This window comes from Rattus norvegicus, chromosome 3 (genome assembly GCF_021556685.1).
Source record: "Rattus norvegicus strain SHRSP/BbbUtx chromosome 3, alternate assembly SHRSP_T2T, whole genome shotgun sequence".
Classification (NCBI taxonomy): Eukaryota; Metazoa; Chordata; class Mammalia; order Rodentia; family Muridae; genus Rattus; species Rattus norvegicus.
Window position 1 is genome coordinate 57241219 of NC_141536.1, and position 20419 is coordinate 57261637.

General features: G+C 38.7%; 1 protein-coding gene across 1 annotated transcript in view; it reads right to left on the bottom strand.

Moving 5' to 3' along the window:
• Positions 1–20419, bottom strand: part of Ola1 (Obg-like ATPase 1) — a 119225-nt gene that overhangs the window by 55139 nt on the left and 43667 nt on the right. The window contains 1 exon segment of the mRNA NM_001033927.1: positions 5203–5378. Coding sequence (NP_001029099.1) covers positions 5203–5378 — 176 coding nt within the window.

Genomic DNA, 20419 nt, shown 5'->3' on the forward strand with positions numbered 1-20419 from the left:
TGGGAGTAAATGACATAGAAGTTTTTCAGCTTTAGCAATTTTTAGCTGTATGCTCACATACTATACGACCAAATATGAAGTCATTTTATTCTCTAAAACCTAACAATAGTTCTTTGCTAACAATGACTGTAAATGAAGCAAAATATAGTGTTAAGAAGATTATTTGGTTAATTGTAGTCAGTTATGAAGAGGTTCTCAGGCAAAAAGCAAAAAGGAAAGACTCGCTCAACCCTCAGCCTTTTTCCATTGCTGCTTCAAAGCATCGCTGTTCAAAGCCCTCATCGGTATTTAGAATAATCACTTCTGGACCTATGAAGTAGTTCAACCTACCACAATGTGTAGATGGGAATGGCCACCATAAGCTCATGTATTTGAATGCTTGGTTCCCAGTTGGTGGATTGATCTTGGGAAGGATTAGGTTTGGTCTTGTGGGCTTTCAAAAACCCACACCATTTCCAATTAGTCTCTCTGCCTTGAAGTTGTGGATCGGATGTAAGCTATCAGCTGCAGCTCCTGTATCAGGCTTGCCTACAACCATATTCTGCCATGATGATCATGGATTGACTTTCTGAAATTGAAAGCCAGTCTCCAATTAAATGTTTTCTTTTACAAGTTGCCTTAGCCATGGTGTCTCCTCAGGACAATAGAAAAGTAAGGAAGACACAAAGTTTGAGTCCCACATTGATATTATCACATCAAATTAAGAATTTTATGATTCTCACTTTAAATATTTTCTAAAACCTTTTGAATATATATTATATATTTTTGAATTTATATATTATTTCAATGTACACATTAGATATATTGTGTACATTCAAATAATAAACCATAATAATATGTCTACATTCTTGATTAATACACCTTTTTTCAAAAAAGGTGTGTGTGTCTGTCTGTACATCCAGGTATATAAGTACCGCAGAAGTTGGAAGAGGGCACTGGGTCCCCACAAGTGGCATTATAAGTTGTGAGCTGTTGGACATGAATGTTGAGAACTGAACTTAGGTCTTCTGAAAGAGCAGTAAACATTCTTACTAAGTGGGTCATCTCTCCAGTCCTCATCGCTCTTCTCTCTGTGTGTTTATGTTCCCATATATGAAGGTACATATGTATGTGCTTGCATGAGTGTTCATACAGTGGCCAGAGGATGGACTCAGTGTCATTCCTCAGGCGTCTCTCTCAGCCTGGAGCTGAGCTGGTTGGCCAAAAGGTGGGAGGGGTGCTGCTCTCTCTGGTACAGGGATATAAGTGTGCCAGAGCACCTTGCTTTTCACGTGGCTTCTGGGGATCAAACTCAGGACCTCTTACAAGCATTTTACCAACTGAACTATATCTTCTCCAGCCTATGCGCTGTGAAGTTTTCAACTGATTGATGTACCTAATGTTTATTTAACTTTAGGGTTTGCTTTCTATAAATTTACTTTATAAAAGCTATAAAGAGTCTAGAGCAGTGGCTGCTATTCTGACAGAGAACTTGAGTTCAGTTCCCACTCTATGCTGCTCACATCTAGTTACAGGCAGTTCTGAGACTTTCTTCAGGCCTTCATAGATACCAGGCGCTCAGGTAACACTTATGCATGTAAGCAGACACTCACGCATATACATAAAGAATACATAAGTAAAAGTGGTAAAAGAGTAGTTTACCTAAGTATTTGACATTCTTAATGTATTATTTTTAATGTAATAAGCCAAGCAGAAAAGAATAAAAAAAAACCATATAATTCTATTTTATAAGACATCTAGCATAGGCAAATCTTTGGAAACAGAAAGGAAAACAAAAGTTACCAGGAGTTGGGTAAGAAAGTGGAAAATCATTGTCATTTGTTTGTTTGTTTGAAGACAGGGCTTCTCTATGTAGCCCAGTCTGTCCTGGAGCTCACTCGGCAGACCATGCTAGCCTCCAACTCACATGCATCTTCTTCCTCTGCCTCCCCAATCCTGGGAATAAAGGCTTGCTCTGCCACTGCTGCCCTGTGGAAAGTCCTTGTTTAAAGGCCACAGAAGTTCTTTCACTCTGAGTTTATGAAAAACTCAAGTGGTAACTATTCGACACCACTGACTTAGATGCCTGAGACTGGTTAATGGTCGATGCTCTAGTGGTATAATCTGCCATGGTAAATATCACTCTCAGAGCAGGGCCTACCTTCTGCTTTAGCACTTATCTTACTAGATAACCAAGACACTGACTGTAGGACAAGGCAATACGGCAATTCCAGCACTCGGGAGATGGAGGCAGGAAGTCATTGAGTTCAAGGGCAGCCTATCTAGCACAGAACAGAGGGGGAGAAGAACAAGAAAAATGAAGTATGATGGCTTACGTTTGCAACTTTAGCACCCAGAAGGCTCAGGTGGGAAAATTACCATGAGTGTGAAACCAGATATGTAATGAGTTCCAAGCCAGCCTGGGCTACAGGAGCAGACAGCGGTTTCATTTTAAAGAGCTGCCTTGTTGGCTGGAGACTGTACAAAAGATGAAAGAAGGCTCCTCAGCATCAATAACTGCTTCTCCTCACACCTTTCCCTTAGAAATGAGGTCTTCAGGAGCTGAAGAGGTAAGTCAGATGGCAGCATGATGGCCTAGCATGAGCAGAACTCTGGTTCTATGACAAGCAGAACATAAAGCCAGATGCAGTGCCACACCCGAGACCCCCAAATTTGGGAACTGGAGGATCAAGAATTCAAGTGCAGCCTTGGTTACTCAAGAGTTTGAGGCCAGCCTAGGCTACGTGCCAATCTGACTCAATGACAAGATCAAGAAGCTATATTTAAGTCATTTAAGATGACTCCTAGCTTAAGCCAGGTATATTTTTGTCATACCAAAAATCCCAGCACTTGGAAGCCCAAGGGCAAGAGGATCATATAGTTCAAAGCCAGCCTGGGCTACACATTTCAAACTGTCTCTAATGCATCCTTCCAAGCCTCCTATTTTTTCCCCTTGAGAATTAGTTAACATGAGGCCATAGCAGAGTGGAGAGGATCTTTAGAATGACTGGCACCACTTTAGCTAGAGTGCTGTTAGGACAGAGGGGACCGAGGAAACAACTATGTAAAGGCTATGATAAAGGGGATCCCCACTGTTGCTCCTTGTGATGGTTTGTATTGTCTTGGCCCAGGGAGGGGCACTATTTGGAGGTGTGGCCTTGTTGGAGTAGGTGTGTCATTGTGGGGGTGGGCAATTTTGTGTCTTTTTAAAAAAATAACCCACCAAATCCAATCTGTATCATCAGTGTGGGCCATCCACCAGATCACAGTCAATGCAATAAGAAGAGACAGATCATTAAATAAAACCTGACTCTTCCTTCCCCGGAAGCTGTTAAATGTCAACATCACTTCAGCTAGGGATGGGGGCTTGCAAGCCCCTCATACTGGAACACTGACTGGCTTCATCATATGCAGGTCTTTTGCCACAGCTGCTGTGAGCTGTCTTGTCATGTCCAGAAGACATTGCTTCACACCAGTTCTCCCTCCCAACCCAAGGAATATTTTTATACCCACTTTGCATTTTCTTCTCTATCCTAACCCTCATGTAACTTCATTAGACACCTCTCCATTCTCTATTGTGTATAACTAGGACGTAAGCACAACATTAAGAGAAGTGAAACACACAAAGCACAGTACAAAAGTACACACACCTTCCCACCCCAAGTCAAACCATTTTCATTATCAATTGTTGACAGTGTCCCTACATTCAGAAGACAAGTCTAAGTTCTTTCTTTCCATCCTTCTCAAGAAAAGCCAAAATTCATTTAACAAGGACAATTGTACTAGAGTTTAAAAGAATACTCCAAGGTAGGCAGCTGTAAATCTCAGCAGCTGCCTGGAGGAGGAGAACATGGAAGAGAAACAAAGAGGACATGCCTTTTAGTTAAGTCAACACAGAGGCCAGCTGCACAGCAAAAAAGAGGTGAGGTTCAGAGAAAGTAAAAAGCCCAGAGTATCAGGAAAGGCCTGCTTACAAGAAGAAATATGCTTTTCTGAGAAACTCAGGAAAGCAGGCAGACTCAGAAAGTGGCACGGCTGTAGCTCTGTGGCTACTGTGGTTCCTTTCTAAGTAGTGCAGTTTTATAAACACTAAAAATAAGTGCGGGAGGGGGAAATGGCATAATCAGTTTCTGAAAACTAAACCAATATTTCCAATAAAAATTAACATAAAAATAGAAAAATATTTATATAACAAAGTTACATATAAAGCAAGAACAGTTACTAGAAGATGTTATCATGCATTTCTTTTTTAAATGAAAAGTACAACTCAACCATATAAAACTTCAAAACTGGCATTTAAGCATCTATCACAATGCTACAAATAGTAACTCACTAATGTACTTAAAATACATCTGAGCAGGGGATAATGGTGGCTATTTCCTCTCCATAAAACATAAAATTTCTCTCTACTTAAGAGTGTATTCATTTGTGGCTAGAGAGATGGCTCAGTGGTTAAGAGCACTGACTGCTCTTCCAGAGGTCCTGAGTTCAATTCCCAGCAACCACATGGTGGCTCACAACCATCTGTAATGGAATTCTATGCCCTCTTCTGGTGTGTCTGAAGACAGATACAGTGTACTCATATAAATAAAATAAATCTTAAAGGCGGGGAGAGCGAGAGCTAGAGCTAGAGCGAGAGCGAGAGAGGCCCCTGAAGTCTATGGGCCAGCTAGCTTGCCACATAAAGTGACAAACAGCTAAAGACCTGGCTTCAAAGAAAATGGAAAGAAAGGATGACCCTTGAAGTTGTCCCCTGACCTCCACATGTTCACTGTACTATAAGTGCATCTGTATTCTACTCAGAAATGTGTTTATGTTTGTGTGTGTGTGTACATGCACACACACACTCATCCTGCCCATCCCTAAGAAAGTCTACGCTTTTGTGTAAATTATTAATTCAAACATAAGAAGTTCATATATTCATCATTTTTCTAAACCCAGTTAAGTTTTTCATTGCAAAACTATGTTTCTTTAAGTACCATAACTCAAAAATCTACCTCCTAACCACTAAATTCTCAATATTACTAACTATAGTTTGCTAATAACCATGACTCTTGGTTGTGTGCTCCAATAAACTTCTCCAAAAAACAAACAAAACAAAAAACACTTCAGAAATAAATGTTTATTCTAAAATTCAGTAATATAAATAATTTCTGTGCTTTATTTTTAAACCAAGAAAACCACACTTAAGCATCTCTTTAAAAGTTGTAAATGTCTACTTACATATTCGGGCTTTAGTTTCTTATCACCGCCTCTCACGGCCACCTTCTCTAGTTTATCTATAATGGGCCCAATCATTTCCTCATCTTTCAGCTGAAGCTCTTCATGAATGATTTCTATATCTCGAATGGGATCTACACTTCCTTCAACGTGTGTGATATCATCATCTTCAAAAGCACCTAAAATGAATTAAAACCGAATTGAATAAACAGATGATACAGAAGGTGACTGTAATCACCGTGCACAGAGAGCGGAGGACATTTAGACGGTGAGCAAATGGCCACAGCCAATCAACTGCTCTTAACTCTTTTCAAGTAGACCACAGCACTTCCCTCCAATGGTAACATTTAACATGCTAGCCACAGGCAGAGCAGTTCAAGAGCATCAACATTTAAAAAACTGACACAGACAAAGTAAAATACAAAAACAAAATTTTATTTCAGAACTACTGGTTGCTTTCAAGTTTGGTATGTAAGAGATATTGAATGCCAGGCACGAAAGCCTGAAGTTTTAAACTGCACTATTAGGGTTTCCAAGGGAAACCAGATTTGGGGGGGGTGAGGGGCTCAAATCATCTGGCAGACCTCTTCTCTGCTTCAATCTACTTTATCACTGTGGTTCTGACGGTGATTAGATAATGAACCACTCAGACACACAATTTACACAGCAGCTAATTTCACCGGCCTGATTTGAGGGTATGGTTTTTAGGGGGCTATCAAAGAAGCAGATGAAGGTGCATTTGTCATATATGAGTGACAACCATTCACACTATCTGAACAAAATGGTGCTGGCCCTTATTAGAAACACATGCTATTATCACATATTTAAAGTGCAGTTGAAGCCATAATTTCAAATTGCCAACTAGAAACATAAGGGTAAAACAACCAGATATTACTGAGGCTTGTGTACTGACTTCATGCCCTTCTGAAGACATAATGTGGCAACATAATTCTATTGGGATTTACTCAAATTACCAGATAAAGAACAGTATCACAAAAAATGAATAAATGCTACAAAATATTACACACAGAAAGCAGTGATTCAGGTACAAAACAATAAACACTTATAAACAAAATAATTTCATAAAAGTCATCCTTTTGGTTATACTACCTAAGAGGTATTTTCTAACATAGAATGTCAATTATTCTAAATGGAGGTATAGGAATCCTGAGTTAGCTTGAATTGGATAAAGCAGCAAATATAGTTAATTTTTATACAACATAGACAAGAATATTCTTGTTTTAAGTTATAAAGAATCCTAAATTGCAACTGCCTAGTATTTTTAAAAGTCATTTTTAATCCTAATGTGGATTGGTCAGTAATAAGCCATAAAATATAGGTATTTAAATATTTAAGTGCTTTAAGCATAGAACTGGTTGGTGTATTAGATGATGTCAGATTCATATGAACAAAATAAGCAACAAACATATAAGCCCCATCCCATAGGCACAGTACTATTTCTTGCTATGATTTACTTTACAAAAAACCAAGAAATCGACATAAGCAGCACAGCCAGCTACAGAGAAGGCTGAGTCAGCCCTCTCAGGTGCCCCTGAGTTGGTAGTGTTTTTCCTGGCACACAGGAAGCCCTGGTTTGATCTCTAAGAGTTCTGAAACTAGGTATAGCAGGAGACACCTGCGACCTTAGTCCTCATGGGATAGACACAATAACATCAGAGGTTCAAGGTCATGTCTAATGACACAGTAAACTCAAGGTCAACTTAGATTACATGAAATCTTGTCCAAAAGAAGGGAGGTAGGGAAGAAAAAGAAGAACTAACGGTACCTTTTACAAAGAGTGAAAGTACCCGGTACAGCTGTCTTTCTACAGAGGCTAATGACTACAGTGATTCAACAACCTCTGAAAATCTGAGCACCTAGTGTAGACAGCACAGGGCTGCACTCAGCATAGGAGAGCATTTCCTACTTTACTCAAGGAAAAGGGAATGAAAAGTTGGATGAAAGCTAAAGCAGTAGCCGGACCTTCACAAATGCCTAGTGTGGTTCCTGAGATCTATGGCTAGGTAATTTACCAGAATGGGGGTGGGATGGAAGGCAAGCAAGTGGGGGAAACAGAGAGGCTTGAAATGAAAATGTTATTAAAGGAAACATAATAGGATTTCTGGGTAAGAAATCTTTGTGGTGGAATCCAATTAAGACCTGGTTTGAAAAATGGAGGTTTGTTATATTTAATATTTTCAGACTCTCTCTTTCTCAACACACACACATACACATAGTTGGGCGCAACATACAGACATTATGATTTTCTTGTTCTGGCTAATTACTGTAAGATCAAAGTTGTAACTAAACTTAAGATACTGTTTTGAAAATTAAATCTGCTTATTGTGTTTTAGAAAAAGAGTGGCTTGTTTTTATAAAAACTGTTCTTTGTGGAAAGTTTAAGTAAGACAAAACTGATAAAGAAGCTTAAATTAACATTGTTCCTATGCTTCTAACAGAATTTCAAATACCAGGTTCCTCTCCATTATCTGCTTGGATAAAATTGAGGGTTGTAATTAAGAAACTACCATTTAAAATTTCCTAATGCATTTACTGGAGGGATGTTGTTAAATAATCACTATAGTTACTGGCTTCTATATAAATAGACAATTGTATAAGATATTTTGTCACTGAGTGTCACAGAAGTGATTTCTTCTCTTAGTCCCTCCCTCCCTCCCTCCCTCCCTCCCTTCCTTTAAATGTTTGCTCCCACAGACTTCCTCTGACTTACCGAGACCTTAAGCAATTAGGTCTCTCTCCTGTATTAGAACTTCTACCATTTCAAGAACTCTTTCCCTCAAACATTTCAGTAAATTTAAAATTCTCTATAGATCAAATATGTCACTCATTCCAAGACATTTAGTTCATTCTAGTTACTGCTTTCCTTCCTCCAGTTCAGAGCCAAACTTTCTGAAAGCACTGTCTGTGACAGTCAAGCCCCCATAACCTCTTTGTCATTCAAACGATGTGCACTGGCCAGGTACAATGGCTACTCATGGGTTCCTAATATTTTTAGAAATGATATGAGTCTAAGGTTCGGACTGCTCTTCCAACAGACCCTGGTTCAATTTCCAGCATCCACATGGCAGCTCACACGTATCTGTAACTCCAGTTCCAGAGCTCTGACACCCGCACACAGACATACGTGCAAGCAAAACACCAATGCACATGAAATAAAACTAAATTACTTTCAAAAATGAGAGTTGACATGAACAATGGTTAGTGACAAGCAGTCATGCTGGAGATAAGCATTGCTTCTCAGATGATGGGGTAGTGATGGGAAGGTACAGATATCAGGGTCAAGCATGAACTTCACTCTCAGTCAGCAGGAAGTCAGCAATGGCTCTTCTGCCAGTGAATGATGTGTGAAGAACAGGTTAAAAGACTAACCAGGAAGATGAACTGCACTCTAAACACTGTAAGACTCCCACGGGGTATTAAGGGACATATAAAGATAGGACATACAGCAACAGATACAGAAAACAACTTCAGCTGGGCAAAACCAGTAATGGAGTATATGGGAGGCAGTAAGAAAAGGAGAGAGATCACCATGAAGTTTCAAGCCAAAGAATTTTAATACATGTTACTGTAACGCCAATACATATAAATTTAAATGCCTAAACCAGGTACAAAGCCAAAAGGTAGTATATAACCAAAACGCACACTTGCAAGGACAGCAGTTCTCAACCTGTGGGTCAAACCCCTTTGGCAAACCTCTACCTCCAAAACTATTTACATTACAATTCATGACAGTAGCAAAATTACAGTTATGGAGTAGCAATGAAAATAATTTTATGGTTGGGGTCACTATAACATAGGAACTGTATTAAAGGTTTGTGGCACTAGGAAAGTTGAGAGTCACTGCTCTGGGAAAAGAGATAAGAAATACCACACAACATAGAGTCCTATTAAATCAGCCTCGAGACATCTGTACATTGTCCTGTCTCACTTCACATTCCAGGTTCCTTCAAGGTAATGAGCAACTGTCCTGAAAAGTCTACATTCTGATTCATTCCTAATAAAACCACTAGAAAGTTAGGAAGCCACACCTTAAAAGCAGAAGAAGACATAAGTACATATCTGCTTTTATTTTTAAGTCAGCATATAAAGTGATGAGCTCATTAGGGTACTGTGGTCCCTGTCTGCTTCCAGTTTTTTATGCTTTCATTTATTGTTACTTTGTATATGACTGAGGGCACACAGATGCCACACTACACATGTGGCAGTAAGGGATAAATCTCTGAAGCAGGTCCTCTCTTTCCACCATCACATGCTATATTAGTTAATTTCCTATAGCTGTGAGGAAGCACCATGACCACGACAACCCACAGAAGGAAGGGGCTATTTGCTTACTGTTCCAGAAAGATGAGAGAGTCCATTATCTTCCTAGCGGGGAAGCATGGCAATAGGCAGGCATGATGACTAGAGCAGCAAGCTCAGAGCTCACACCTTAAACCACAATCACAAAGCAGAGAATGACCCAGAAATGGCATCTGGCCTTTTAGCTCTCAAAGCCTTGCTTTAGTGACACACTTCCTTCAACAAGGGTACGCCTCTTAATCTTCCCCAAACTGCATTACCCTTGGAACAAGTACTCAAATGCCAGAGCATACAGGGAACATTTCTCATTTACCACACATGGGTTATGGAGATTAAACTCACGCTATCAGACTTAAGAATAAGTGATGCTACCCTCTGAGTCAGCTCACTGGCCACAGCTTTACTACTGTTTTGGTCAGTTCTGGGAATCAAGTCCAGGGCCTCTGCATGCTGGGCAAGAGCTCTACTCCTGTATTACTAGCCTGTCAGTGTAACTTTCATCTTAAGTCTTAAGCATACCAGGCAAGCATCTACCATTGAGCTATAGCCTCAGCTTTTTAAAGCAGATTTCTCACTAAATACAACGTTGGAAATCAAGACAAGAATATAATTTTTAAAATTTATCTTTTCAAGTTTCTAATCAAGTCTTCAAACTTCCATGTATGTCGAACCTCCATTCACAACTTCTTTGCACTCTTCATTCTTTCTGTCCTGCCACTCACCATTGCCTCAGTTGGACTCAAACTCTTGCATTCCTGAAATCCTTTCTCCTTAGCCCTCTGAGCAGCAGCTTTTGTTCCTGTTTGATGGTACTAGGACCAAAGCCAGAAACTCATGCATTCCAGGAGGGCAAGTATTCACAAACACTGGGAAATGCAGGGTACCATTTCCCTTTCATAAATAACACAACAAAAATGCTTCGTTAAATAGAAGAGGAGAGATAGTTGGGGATAGGAGTGGTGAGCTATTTAGTGCTTATTCTAAACGTCCTGATTTTAGAAGTGTAGTTTAAACCCCAGCTTTGAGGTCCACTGAAATTCTAGTCTTAATCTATGAAAATGACCCACCTTGACAAGAAAACAGAATCTAATTCACAGCTGGGCCTCAAAATTTGTAATTCATAACTATAGATTAAAGTAAGCAACTACTTTAAGTTACAAAAAGAGATAAAAGCACTTTAATGTATTTGTTTAAAGAGTTCGTTTACAGGGCTGGAAAGAGCGCAGCACATCAAGTGTTTGTTGCTTGAGCTCAGAGTCCTGACCTGAGGTGGAAGCTGGGCATGGCTGCACCAGCCTGTGGCTACATGCAAGCCAGGGAGGGATGGGAGGAGATGGACCCAGTGTCTTGCTGGCTAACTAATCTAACCAAAAACCACACACCAAGTTCAGTGAGGGGTCGCACCTCAAAAACTAAGGTGGAGAATGATCAGGAAGGTCACCTGACAGCAACCTTTAACCTCTACACTGGAGACACGTACACACTTAAATGTGAATATATACACATACGCATTAATAAATAAGTAGTCCATTTTTCTTATTAAAAAAAGGGAACAAAACTCATTTTAGAAAACAAAGAAATAAGGAAGATTAACAAATTCTCTTTTAAATGCAATTTTAAGTCTTAAGCCTTCAAAGTCTAAAGTAAATGAGAAGTGTGTCACTCAAATTATAATTACTTTGGTTGGCTATATTTATAATCTCTGAAAAGGAAAATATTTTGTATCAGAAATATAAAGTCAAGTAACAAACTGCTAATCACTCAACACAAAAGCATGAATGGAGCAGCATAACTGGGTTGGATGGGTTGTCCTTAGGCAAAAATAACCAACTAAGGCTGAAGATATGACTGGGCCAGGACAGGGCCTGCCTACTCTGGAAAAAAAGCCCTGGGTTTGAGCCTCAGCATCTCGCAACTCTTTCATTTTCCAGGAGAAAGCCTATTATTTGAGATTCTGCAGAAAGTGTGTGCGCATAAAACACATCTGCATGAATGCCTACCATCTATACTTCAGGTTAACTTCTATGACGGAACAGGAATTCAAACTAGGGGTAACCAGAGTAAGTTGTATTTGCCTTAGTTCTTTCTTCTTTCCCTTGTTTCTCTTCCAGCATAGGGAAAGGATCTAAAACCAAATGTTGGCAAGGAGAAAGAAAATTATCGCTCCACTTACATATTCAGGAATTGATAGGAGTTCTCAGAATCTTTGTAATGGAGCTGGAGAGATGGCTCAGTGTTTAAGAGCATTGGCTGCTCCTGCAAATGACTTGATTGGTTCCCAGCACCCACGTGGCTTATGACTGACTGTAACGCCAGTTCCAGGGGATTTGATGCCCTCCTCTGACCTCTGAAGGTACCAGGCACTCAAACAACACACACACACACACACACACACACACACACACACACACACACACACACACACACATACACACATACACACACACACATACACACACATACACACATACACACACATACACACATACACACATGCAGGCAAAACATTCAAACACATAAAATAAAGTAAATATTTTAATTGTTAGTAAAACAAAACGAACATGTCAATGACTTTGAGAGTCAGTTGTTTAATCTAACACTAACAAATTAACTGATTCACATAGAGCTTTTGCACCAAACAGTTAATTATAAGGAAGCAATCAAGAATGCTGTAATTAAAAATAATTCAGATCTTAAGAAAAGTAAGTATTTAATATAAGACAGAATAATTAAACAGGTCTGTTGAGTTCTGAGAAAGCTTTAAAAAATCTTTATTATTTTCTCCTAACTTTAAGAATTCATTAAAATTAAAAATAATATACTTTTCATCAATTAATCAAAATATTGGGTAAGAAAGATGAGATGAAAAGAAACAGATATAAGAATATATATACTGTTTAAAATGGAACCTTCTACTGGAATAGCCATAAGCAAAGAGTGCCTTTGATTTTGAGTGACACCACTTAACTGACACAAAGGAAGACATTAGAATCCACAACACAGTTTTTCAGATGTACAGAACACCGGAAAATTCTGCCTAACAGTTACTAGTACTATACTTACACTGTAGATAATTATACAATCATACTATTTAAGAAATCCTTAAAGTCACTTAAAATTTATGAATTATAATTCAGAGTCAACACCTGTACTTAATTATATTCAACTGCTCAAGGGTTGTACATTTTTAGTTGCTGTAACACATAAACTCTTTCCAAAAAAAGTAGAAAAAGAAGTTCCTTAATGGGAACAGGATTGGCTTCTCCAGCTTCCCTGCTTGTTCTACAGCACATTAATAGTTATTTACATACACAAAGTAAACTTGGTGTTTTGTTGAGCGTTACTTCCAATGCTGAGCCCCTGTGCTCTACTTACCTCAGGGATAACCAACCCACTAGCTTCCTAACTCCTGAAGCTATCTGTCTGTCTTCTGTCTGCAGAAAACACCTTTCTGTAACTTAATCTTCACCATCTACAAATCCTCAGCTGACCCAAACTCTTGGATCAGATTCCTTAGTTCTGAGAGTCCCGCTGGTTTGTCCCTGTATCTCCCTCCACCCAACCTCTGAGCAGCTTCTTGTCTTCTTTCTAAGTTACATCCTGCTAAACATCAGACATTTTAACTGTTACACATTTCCCCCTGGATAACTGGCCACATTTCCCCCTGGATTTGATAGCCTCTTTCTTACCCACTAAGCAAACAGTCTTTTGATACAAGCTGGCATGGATCATTCAGAGTGTAAGTGAGTAAGAGAGAAAGATCACAAGACCACTGCTGTGGAAGTATATATGGTGCTTTATCATCTAAAAGATTAGAACCCAGCACTACCAGTAAGTAATTGGGAGGTGAAGAGAAATTACAAAGACTACGCTGAATCTACGAATTTATGTTTGGTATGCTTAGCACTGGTTTTCTCACAATATTTGTTAAATATTTTAATGTATGCCATGAAATTTATCTTTTGCTATTTTAGCTTCTAACATTCACAGCTTTTCTTTGGGGTTATTTATTTATTCTCAATATGAATAATTGCACAAAGAATTCGTTCATTCTTTAATTCTCTTATTCATTGTTTTACCTTATACTAAACTGTATATTTATCAGCTCTGCCCAAGGCACAGGTAGAAAATGGAAAGACAGTTAACATGCAATCTTCAAACTCAGGCAGCTAGGAACAGAACCATGGGCTTCAATATTCAATGTGCGTGTCACAAGCCAGAGGAATAGAATGGGCATATTATTGTAGTGATTAAAATAAAGGGTAGGGCCAGAGAGAATACTGTCATGGAGGTTACATTTCAGTGAGACTAAGGCTATAAAAGATACTGTGTGGTATCAGAAACATGAATTCGAGTGTAGAAAATGAAGGATGGGAGGGCTGAGTTTCAAAGTGGGCTACTATGGCACCAACGCTAGAAAATGGAACACTCAGATTTGCCGCTCAGTCTATTCACAGTGGCAGGCAGTTCCTGTGTCCTCCTTAGTCACTGTACACAGAGGTGGTGGTAAAAACCCATTTCTACTTCCTCTGTTTTTATCTTCAACTTAGAAAATTACTCTTCGGAAGTATACAAAACTGATTTTCTCAGAAGCCATATTTAGAATAATCTATTTGTCCCTGGAGTCATGCTTAGGACAGTTTACTGAATAACCATTTTATTGTATTTTATTCCAAAGAAATCTCCGTGATTCCTTTATGAGCCAGAGAACTCCTGGGTCTGAATTCCTCCAGGGCTGGCCTTGTTGATAAGGAAGATCAAGCTATCCGTTTTAAGGATGAAGGTGACTTTTTTTGTTTTGTTGTTTTGTTTTGATTCTCATGTCTACCTCCTGTGTCCTGGGATGGTGTATGTGTACCAGCATAAAAATACACATCTTAAAAGACATTTTTTCTACAATTGCCTATTGGATACTGGAGTACCAGAAGCTCAAAGGCACTTCTCCAAGATAAGAAAACTGGAGCAGCCACTGCCAGGCAGCTTCCATGACTCTGAGCCATTCATCCACACCTGTAGACCTCAGCAAAGCACACAAGGTGACCAAGAGCTCAAGGTAAGATGAGGCACAGGTCCCGGACAGAAGTCTAACCAATCATGACAACCTTCCACGAGAAATGATCCAATCCGAACCACTCCAACCATGAAACTAAACTACCCAAGTGTTTAAGAATGAATGGACCCTCAAGTTCACCGAAACAAAGGCAGGGATGCACAATGGGAAAGAAGCTGAGCGGCGTCAGAGCTGCCATGAGGGCAACAGCTGCCAAGAAGAGCCCAGCCCCCTCTCTTCTCCTGGGCATAACAAAACCTTTATAGAAGGGGGGAAATGGAAAACAATTAATTCCTACTCTTCAAGATATTTACAATCAAGTAGGAAAGACAGATCAGCACATACATGTAAGAGTAAATTTAGAATCAAGAATAGCAAGGAAGACTCAGTATCCACTACAAGTTGACAGAGAAAAACAACCTCAAGGTTTCAAACTAGAGAACAAGTGTTATACAGATGCAATGTAAAATTTAGATTCAGCGTCTTCAACGGGTTTTGATGGGAGTACAAATTATTTTTAGTGCCATATTTAAATGTATTGATGCTGTGAGAAGAGAGAAAGTATTGTTTTCATTGAAATTTGAAGCTGGTGTTTAAATGCTTGAAAATGCAAACATGTAATAAAATTGGCTCCCCATTAATTTTAAAACAGGTATTTTATTCAAAATATCAATGGATTCTGACTTTAAATTCAGTTTTCTAATATACAGCAGGGGGAATAGGGGAAAAAAACACACCATTTACTTGGTACTGGAATTGGAGGCTGATGACCATATCTACCTTACTTAGGTCCAAACACAAGAGCACTATGAACGTAGTAGATACCCCAAACCAGGCAACATATATCAAAAATAACTGTAGTCTTGGATACAGGACTCACAGTTATAAACTGGTGAATGAAGCACGGAAGGGAGAGTAAAGACTAGAGAGACTAAGAACCACAAGTATGTCCTTTGGAAGCCGACTGTGTAAGTAGGCGCTTACATTCCCAATAGTCTTCCAAAACAACCCACTCAAATTGGCCCAACAAATAGGTACCCAACTACTTGAGAGATTTCTAGAAGCCTACTCTGTGAGATCCTCTCACAGAAATCCAGTCATTACCACTGATAGTTAAGTCAAAGCAAGTACTCACCACCAGGTGGTGCCAAATCAAAGCCAGTACCAGAGCGACTTAGAAGGGCCTGTACCTTGTGACATTCATCACCCTCAAGCTAGTTACACAGGTCTACCTCTGCTAGTTCATTCATTCACACAGCAAGAAAATGACTCCATATTTTATGCAACTGACACTTGCGGGCCCATACAGCACATTAAAGCACAGAAGGGGCAATTAGTATATTATACTTTTGGAGGATAATAGTACAACTGGGTTTACTGAAGAGGAGTTATAAATGAAAACAACTGTACTCTATTCTACTTCATATGCAGCCTTTAACATAATTAGAGAACTATAAATAAGAAAAGTGGGTACAAACATTCTGGAAAAACCAAGACTTCAAGCAGTTAGATATGAATACAGCAAAGACTTTAAGCTTTATCCAATGGCTGCACTAAAAACCATGATCTTCATTCACTCCAGGGTCTTCAACAAAAGTGAGAGGGTGTAACACTGCTGACCCTGTTGAAAGGGTTAAATACCCACATTAGCTCGTCCATCTTTACAGCACAAAACAGGGTTCTAGCAATGAGATAAAAGATTTTTCCACTTGCCCCCAAAGTGGGGGAATACAAATGTTCCTCTGAATTCCTTCAAAAGTTAGCTCAAAATTTCCAACAAGACTTGATGGCAAACAAGCTGACCTCCATGTGTATCCTATCCCCCCACTGCTGGATTTCTAGCACTGTCTCTAAGTCATACCTGTCAAGATCTGACGACTGCATGTTATGTATTCATCTGAACAGAACCACTACACTTAGTTACAGGCTATCATCAACCAATTCATTCTCTTGCTAAAATCAAGTCATCCAATTACTCCTTGACTAATCAAGGCTGTTTTGGCTTTTTCTTTTTTCAAAAGGTACTCAACAGCATAAACAGTTCACTTACAAGAAATGGAAAGGGGCTAATCAGCAGAATTATTGTTTTGCTGCTACAATTTGCAGTATTTAAATTTAGTTGCTGATTGGACTGAAAGTTTTATGATATAGCATCTGAAACTAGTTTAACACAACCGATGCTGTGTGGCTATATGGTCTTGCCATGACCATACTGATCTACTCTGGAGGGAAGATTACCTAGTGTCTTTAAAATAAGGATATTTAAGTTAGATTTCAGTGCACTCTCCCACATAGACTGCTTTTAAAAATAAAGGTGCCTGAAGGATTAACTCCTGAGCATTATTCTAAAGTTAGCAACTGTCTACTTTTAAAAACATGTTTGTTACAGTGTATAAAAAACACAAGCACAAGGAATATCCAATTACATGTATTTTACTTTAGACAAACTAAGATGACATTATTTGGTTATTACTTAAAAAATAAGGTATCTAAAATAAGTATATATTAAGTAACTATGCTATCTCACATAATAGTGAACACAGCATTTATAAAATGAAGAATACTTTATTGAAACTCTAGATGCACAAGTTATAAAAAGACATACGTTAATGCTGCTACACTTACCAGTGTAAGATTTTTGAGAGAGTATCTATCCAACAAGATGATTAAAGCTGAACTTTAATATAAAAATCTTAGTTTTATATTATGTTTATTATACTCATTGTAAGTGATTTTCAGAAAAGTATTTTTACACCTCAGACTGAGAGAAATATTAGATTTTATGAGATGTAATGAGATACATTAACCAAAATTACAAATTTTACTTTGTCATTTTGCTATTTTACACATTTTAATTACAAAATAATTATATTTTCTAAAATGCTGTTACTTAAAAAGAATTAGTTTATTTTTTAAAAATCTCAACAGCAAACAAATTCTCAATACATTAAAACAATACTTACACTAATCATCAACTAGAACATAAGCCAGAGAAAGGGAGGGAAAGCAGGATACTGACAGAATCAAAGCAAGTTCTGAGTCTTCTCTGAGTGTACAAATGTAAAATCATCACATACAAAGTCCTGGCTAGAAATCAATTCCATATAGAATTACAGAAGCCATAATTCTAGCACATGTACTATAGGGCCAGCTAACTCATATATAAAGACTTCAGAAAAGACTTCATTTCATAAATGTGCTGATAAGGTATATAAGTACCAGCACATTTCAAATGAACTATTTATATATTTATAAACATATTATATTATATAAATGTATTAAAATGTTAGAATTTTAATATATTTTTAATTAAACCTGATTATGTTGAAATTCAAGGGAGCAAATAAATTTAAAGGCAGAGTAAATTAACAACGAAGCACTAATATTCTTTAACGATGCACAACTCTCAGAAGGGTACACCTGCCAATACATGAAGAACAGTAAATCAAGTAAAGTACCAAGTGTAAATCAAACGCACAGCAGCCCTGACTTCTCGGGCCGCATGTCCAGAGTCCTTTGTGCTTTGTTGGGCGCCAGAGCCCTTTAAGTTTTGTCTTCATAAAGCCCTAACTAGTTGTAATCATTTGCAGCCTAATTGTGGACATTTATCTGCTTTTCTTATGCATAGAACATAGCTATTAAAGCTGAATGGTGATGGTGTGAAGTATAGGTTAAATTGGGTGAAATTAAAGCAAATTACTCCGGGATGTGGAAATCTGAAAATAGAAACCACCAATGATTTGCAAGCCTCTTGATGATCAGCTTCACAGAACCCTAAACGACAAGAAAACTTACATATTTTAAAGTTAACTAGGTTTTTAAAAATAATATGTATAAATGTATTTTTAACTACATGCACTACTTATAATGGTGGAAAGATTATTTGTTTAACTCAGCTGCAATGTGAAAAAGATCTCAGATTCCTATTTTAAATAGCACAGTTCATCTTTCAAATAAGGCTTCCTTTCCTTTATATAAATCTGTGCCTATAAAATATGCTTAATTATACCAAATATGATACCATATTATTGTCAGCTCAGAATCAGCCCTAGACAAAAGTATTAATACTGGAGACAATAATAATAAAATAACAATAACATCAAAGTCCAAATGACAAATGCAAATTAACAATGTAAGTACAAATGTATCTGTATCCTGTTTGTACAGATGCCAAATATAAATCTGCATGCAACTAGCACAAAGCCCTGCCTGTGGAAGCCCAACAATGCATGTAAGAGGTTAAAGTATAAAAATTACGTTTTCACTTATTTAAAATTGACTTGCAATGTTCTCTTAGGCAGCAAAGTAAAGCAGTACAACGCCTCTACCATGTCACGACTCACACCAGCTTACTTTAGAGCAGAAACAAATATGAGCGACACAATTGATAAGCATCGTCTGACACTGAAGCTCAGTAAAAAGCATGCTGTAGGCATCGGAGAGACTAAAGCAAACAGTACGATGCACACTTCCAAGAAGCCAGCAGTCTAGTCAGTGAGGTTAAGAATAGGTACACATGGAACGAAGTCACAGCTCCATGAATGAACCTGCCTGAAGGGGGATTCTGAAATCCCAGATAGGAAGGAGAGGGCAAAAGCGGGATAGAGAAAAGCAGTTCACAGAACACATGGCCCCTGCAGGAGAAAATGGTGCTACAGCTAAGCAAAGACAAGGGTGGAATGGACGAGGTACATTCAAGACACAAAGGTTCTGTCTGAGGAAATGCAGAGCAGAAAGAGTACACTAGAAAACACATTAGTTCTTAAGAATAAAGAGTCTTAGGGGCTGGGGATTTAGCTCAGTGGTAGAGCGCTTGCCTAGGAAGCGCAAGGCCCTGGGTTCGGTCCCAGCTCCGAAAAAAAGAACCAAAAAAAAAAAAAAAAAAAGAGTCTTAAAAATTAGGGAGAAAGAGGGACTCCAGGAAGGTGAGGCAGTAGCATGACCAAGTAAAATGACTTCAAATGGTGATCTCTCTAATTTCTCACCAGTTCTATAGCAATTAAAGAGGATTAACACAAGAAATCTGCTCTCTTGGAATATTAGCTATATTCCCAGATGAGGTCTTTCCTTTTCTGTGCCTCATACCAAGTATGAAATTACCGCTTTCTATTTAATAAATGTATGCTCATGCACTCATTATCTTTGTCTTACAGTCAGCACAGAAAAAACTCAACAGCCATTATAATAATAGTCAGCTACAGCTAGATTTTCATTTGTGTATATTTCAAAGCATACAACAATATATCCTTCTAAAGATTATTAGAAACACATAATTTATTTTCTGAAAAACAGGCTTCTCTGCAACCCCACCAGGGTGTGGGACCAAACTTCCTGGACAGAATTCATTATGATGTGATATAAAAATTGTTGAGAAATGTTGAGATGGCTTGGTGGTTGAGAGTACTGGCTGTGCCTGAAGCCATGTTAGAGTCTGTGGGAGGGGGATGGGAGCTGTCCCTGCCCCTCAATGGACAAGGGAGAGCTGGCCCAGTCCCTCTCCAGCCACTGCACAGCCTCCTCAGCTGATGGCTTCTGGAGTGGATGCAGGTGGAACGTCATCCTCCCTGGGGGGCTAGCCACTAGGAATGTGACCATGCTCCAGTGAGCACATGAACAACATAAAATGGGCCTGCCTGCCTGCCTTTTTGGGGGGGAGGGTGTGTGTGAGATCTCAGGGGTTGGGGGAGCAGACATGGGCAGACTGGGAGGTGAGCACAATCAGATTGCATGATGTGAGACTCTCTAAATAATTAATAAAGCAAATAAACAAAACACCACCGACTGCTCTTTCTGAGGTCCCAGGTTCAATTCCTAATAGCCAGAGGTGCTCACGGTCATCTGTAACTCAAG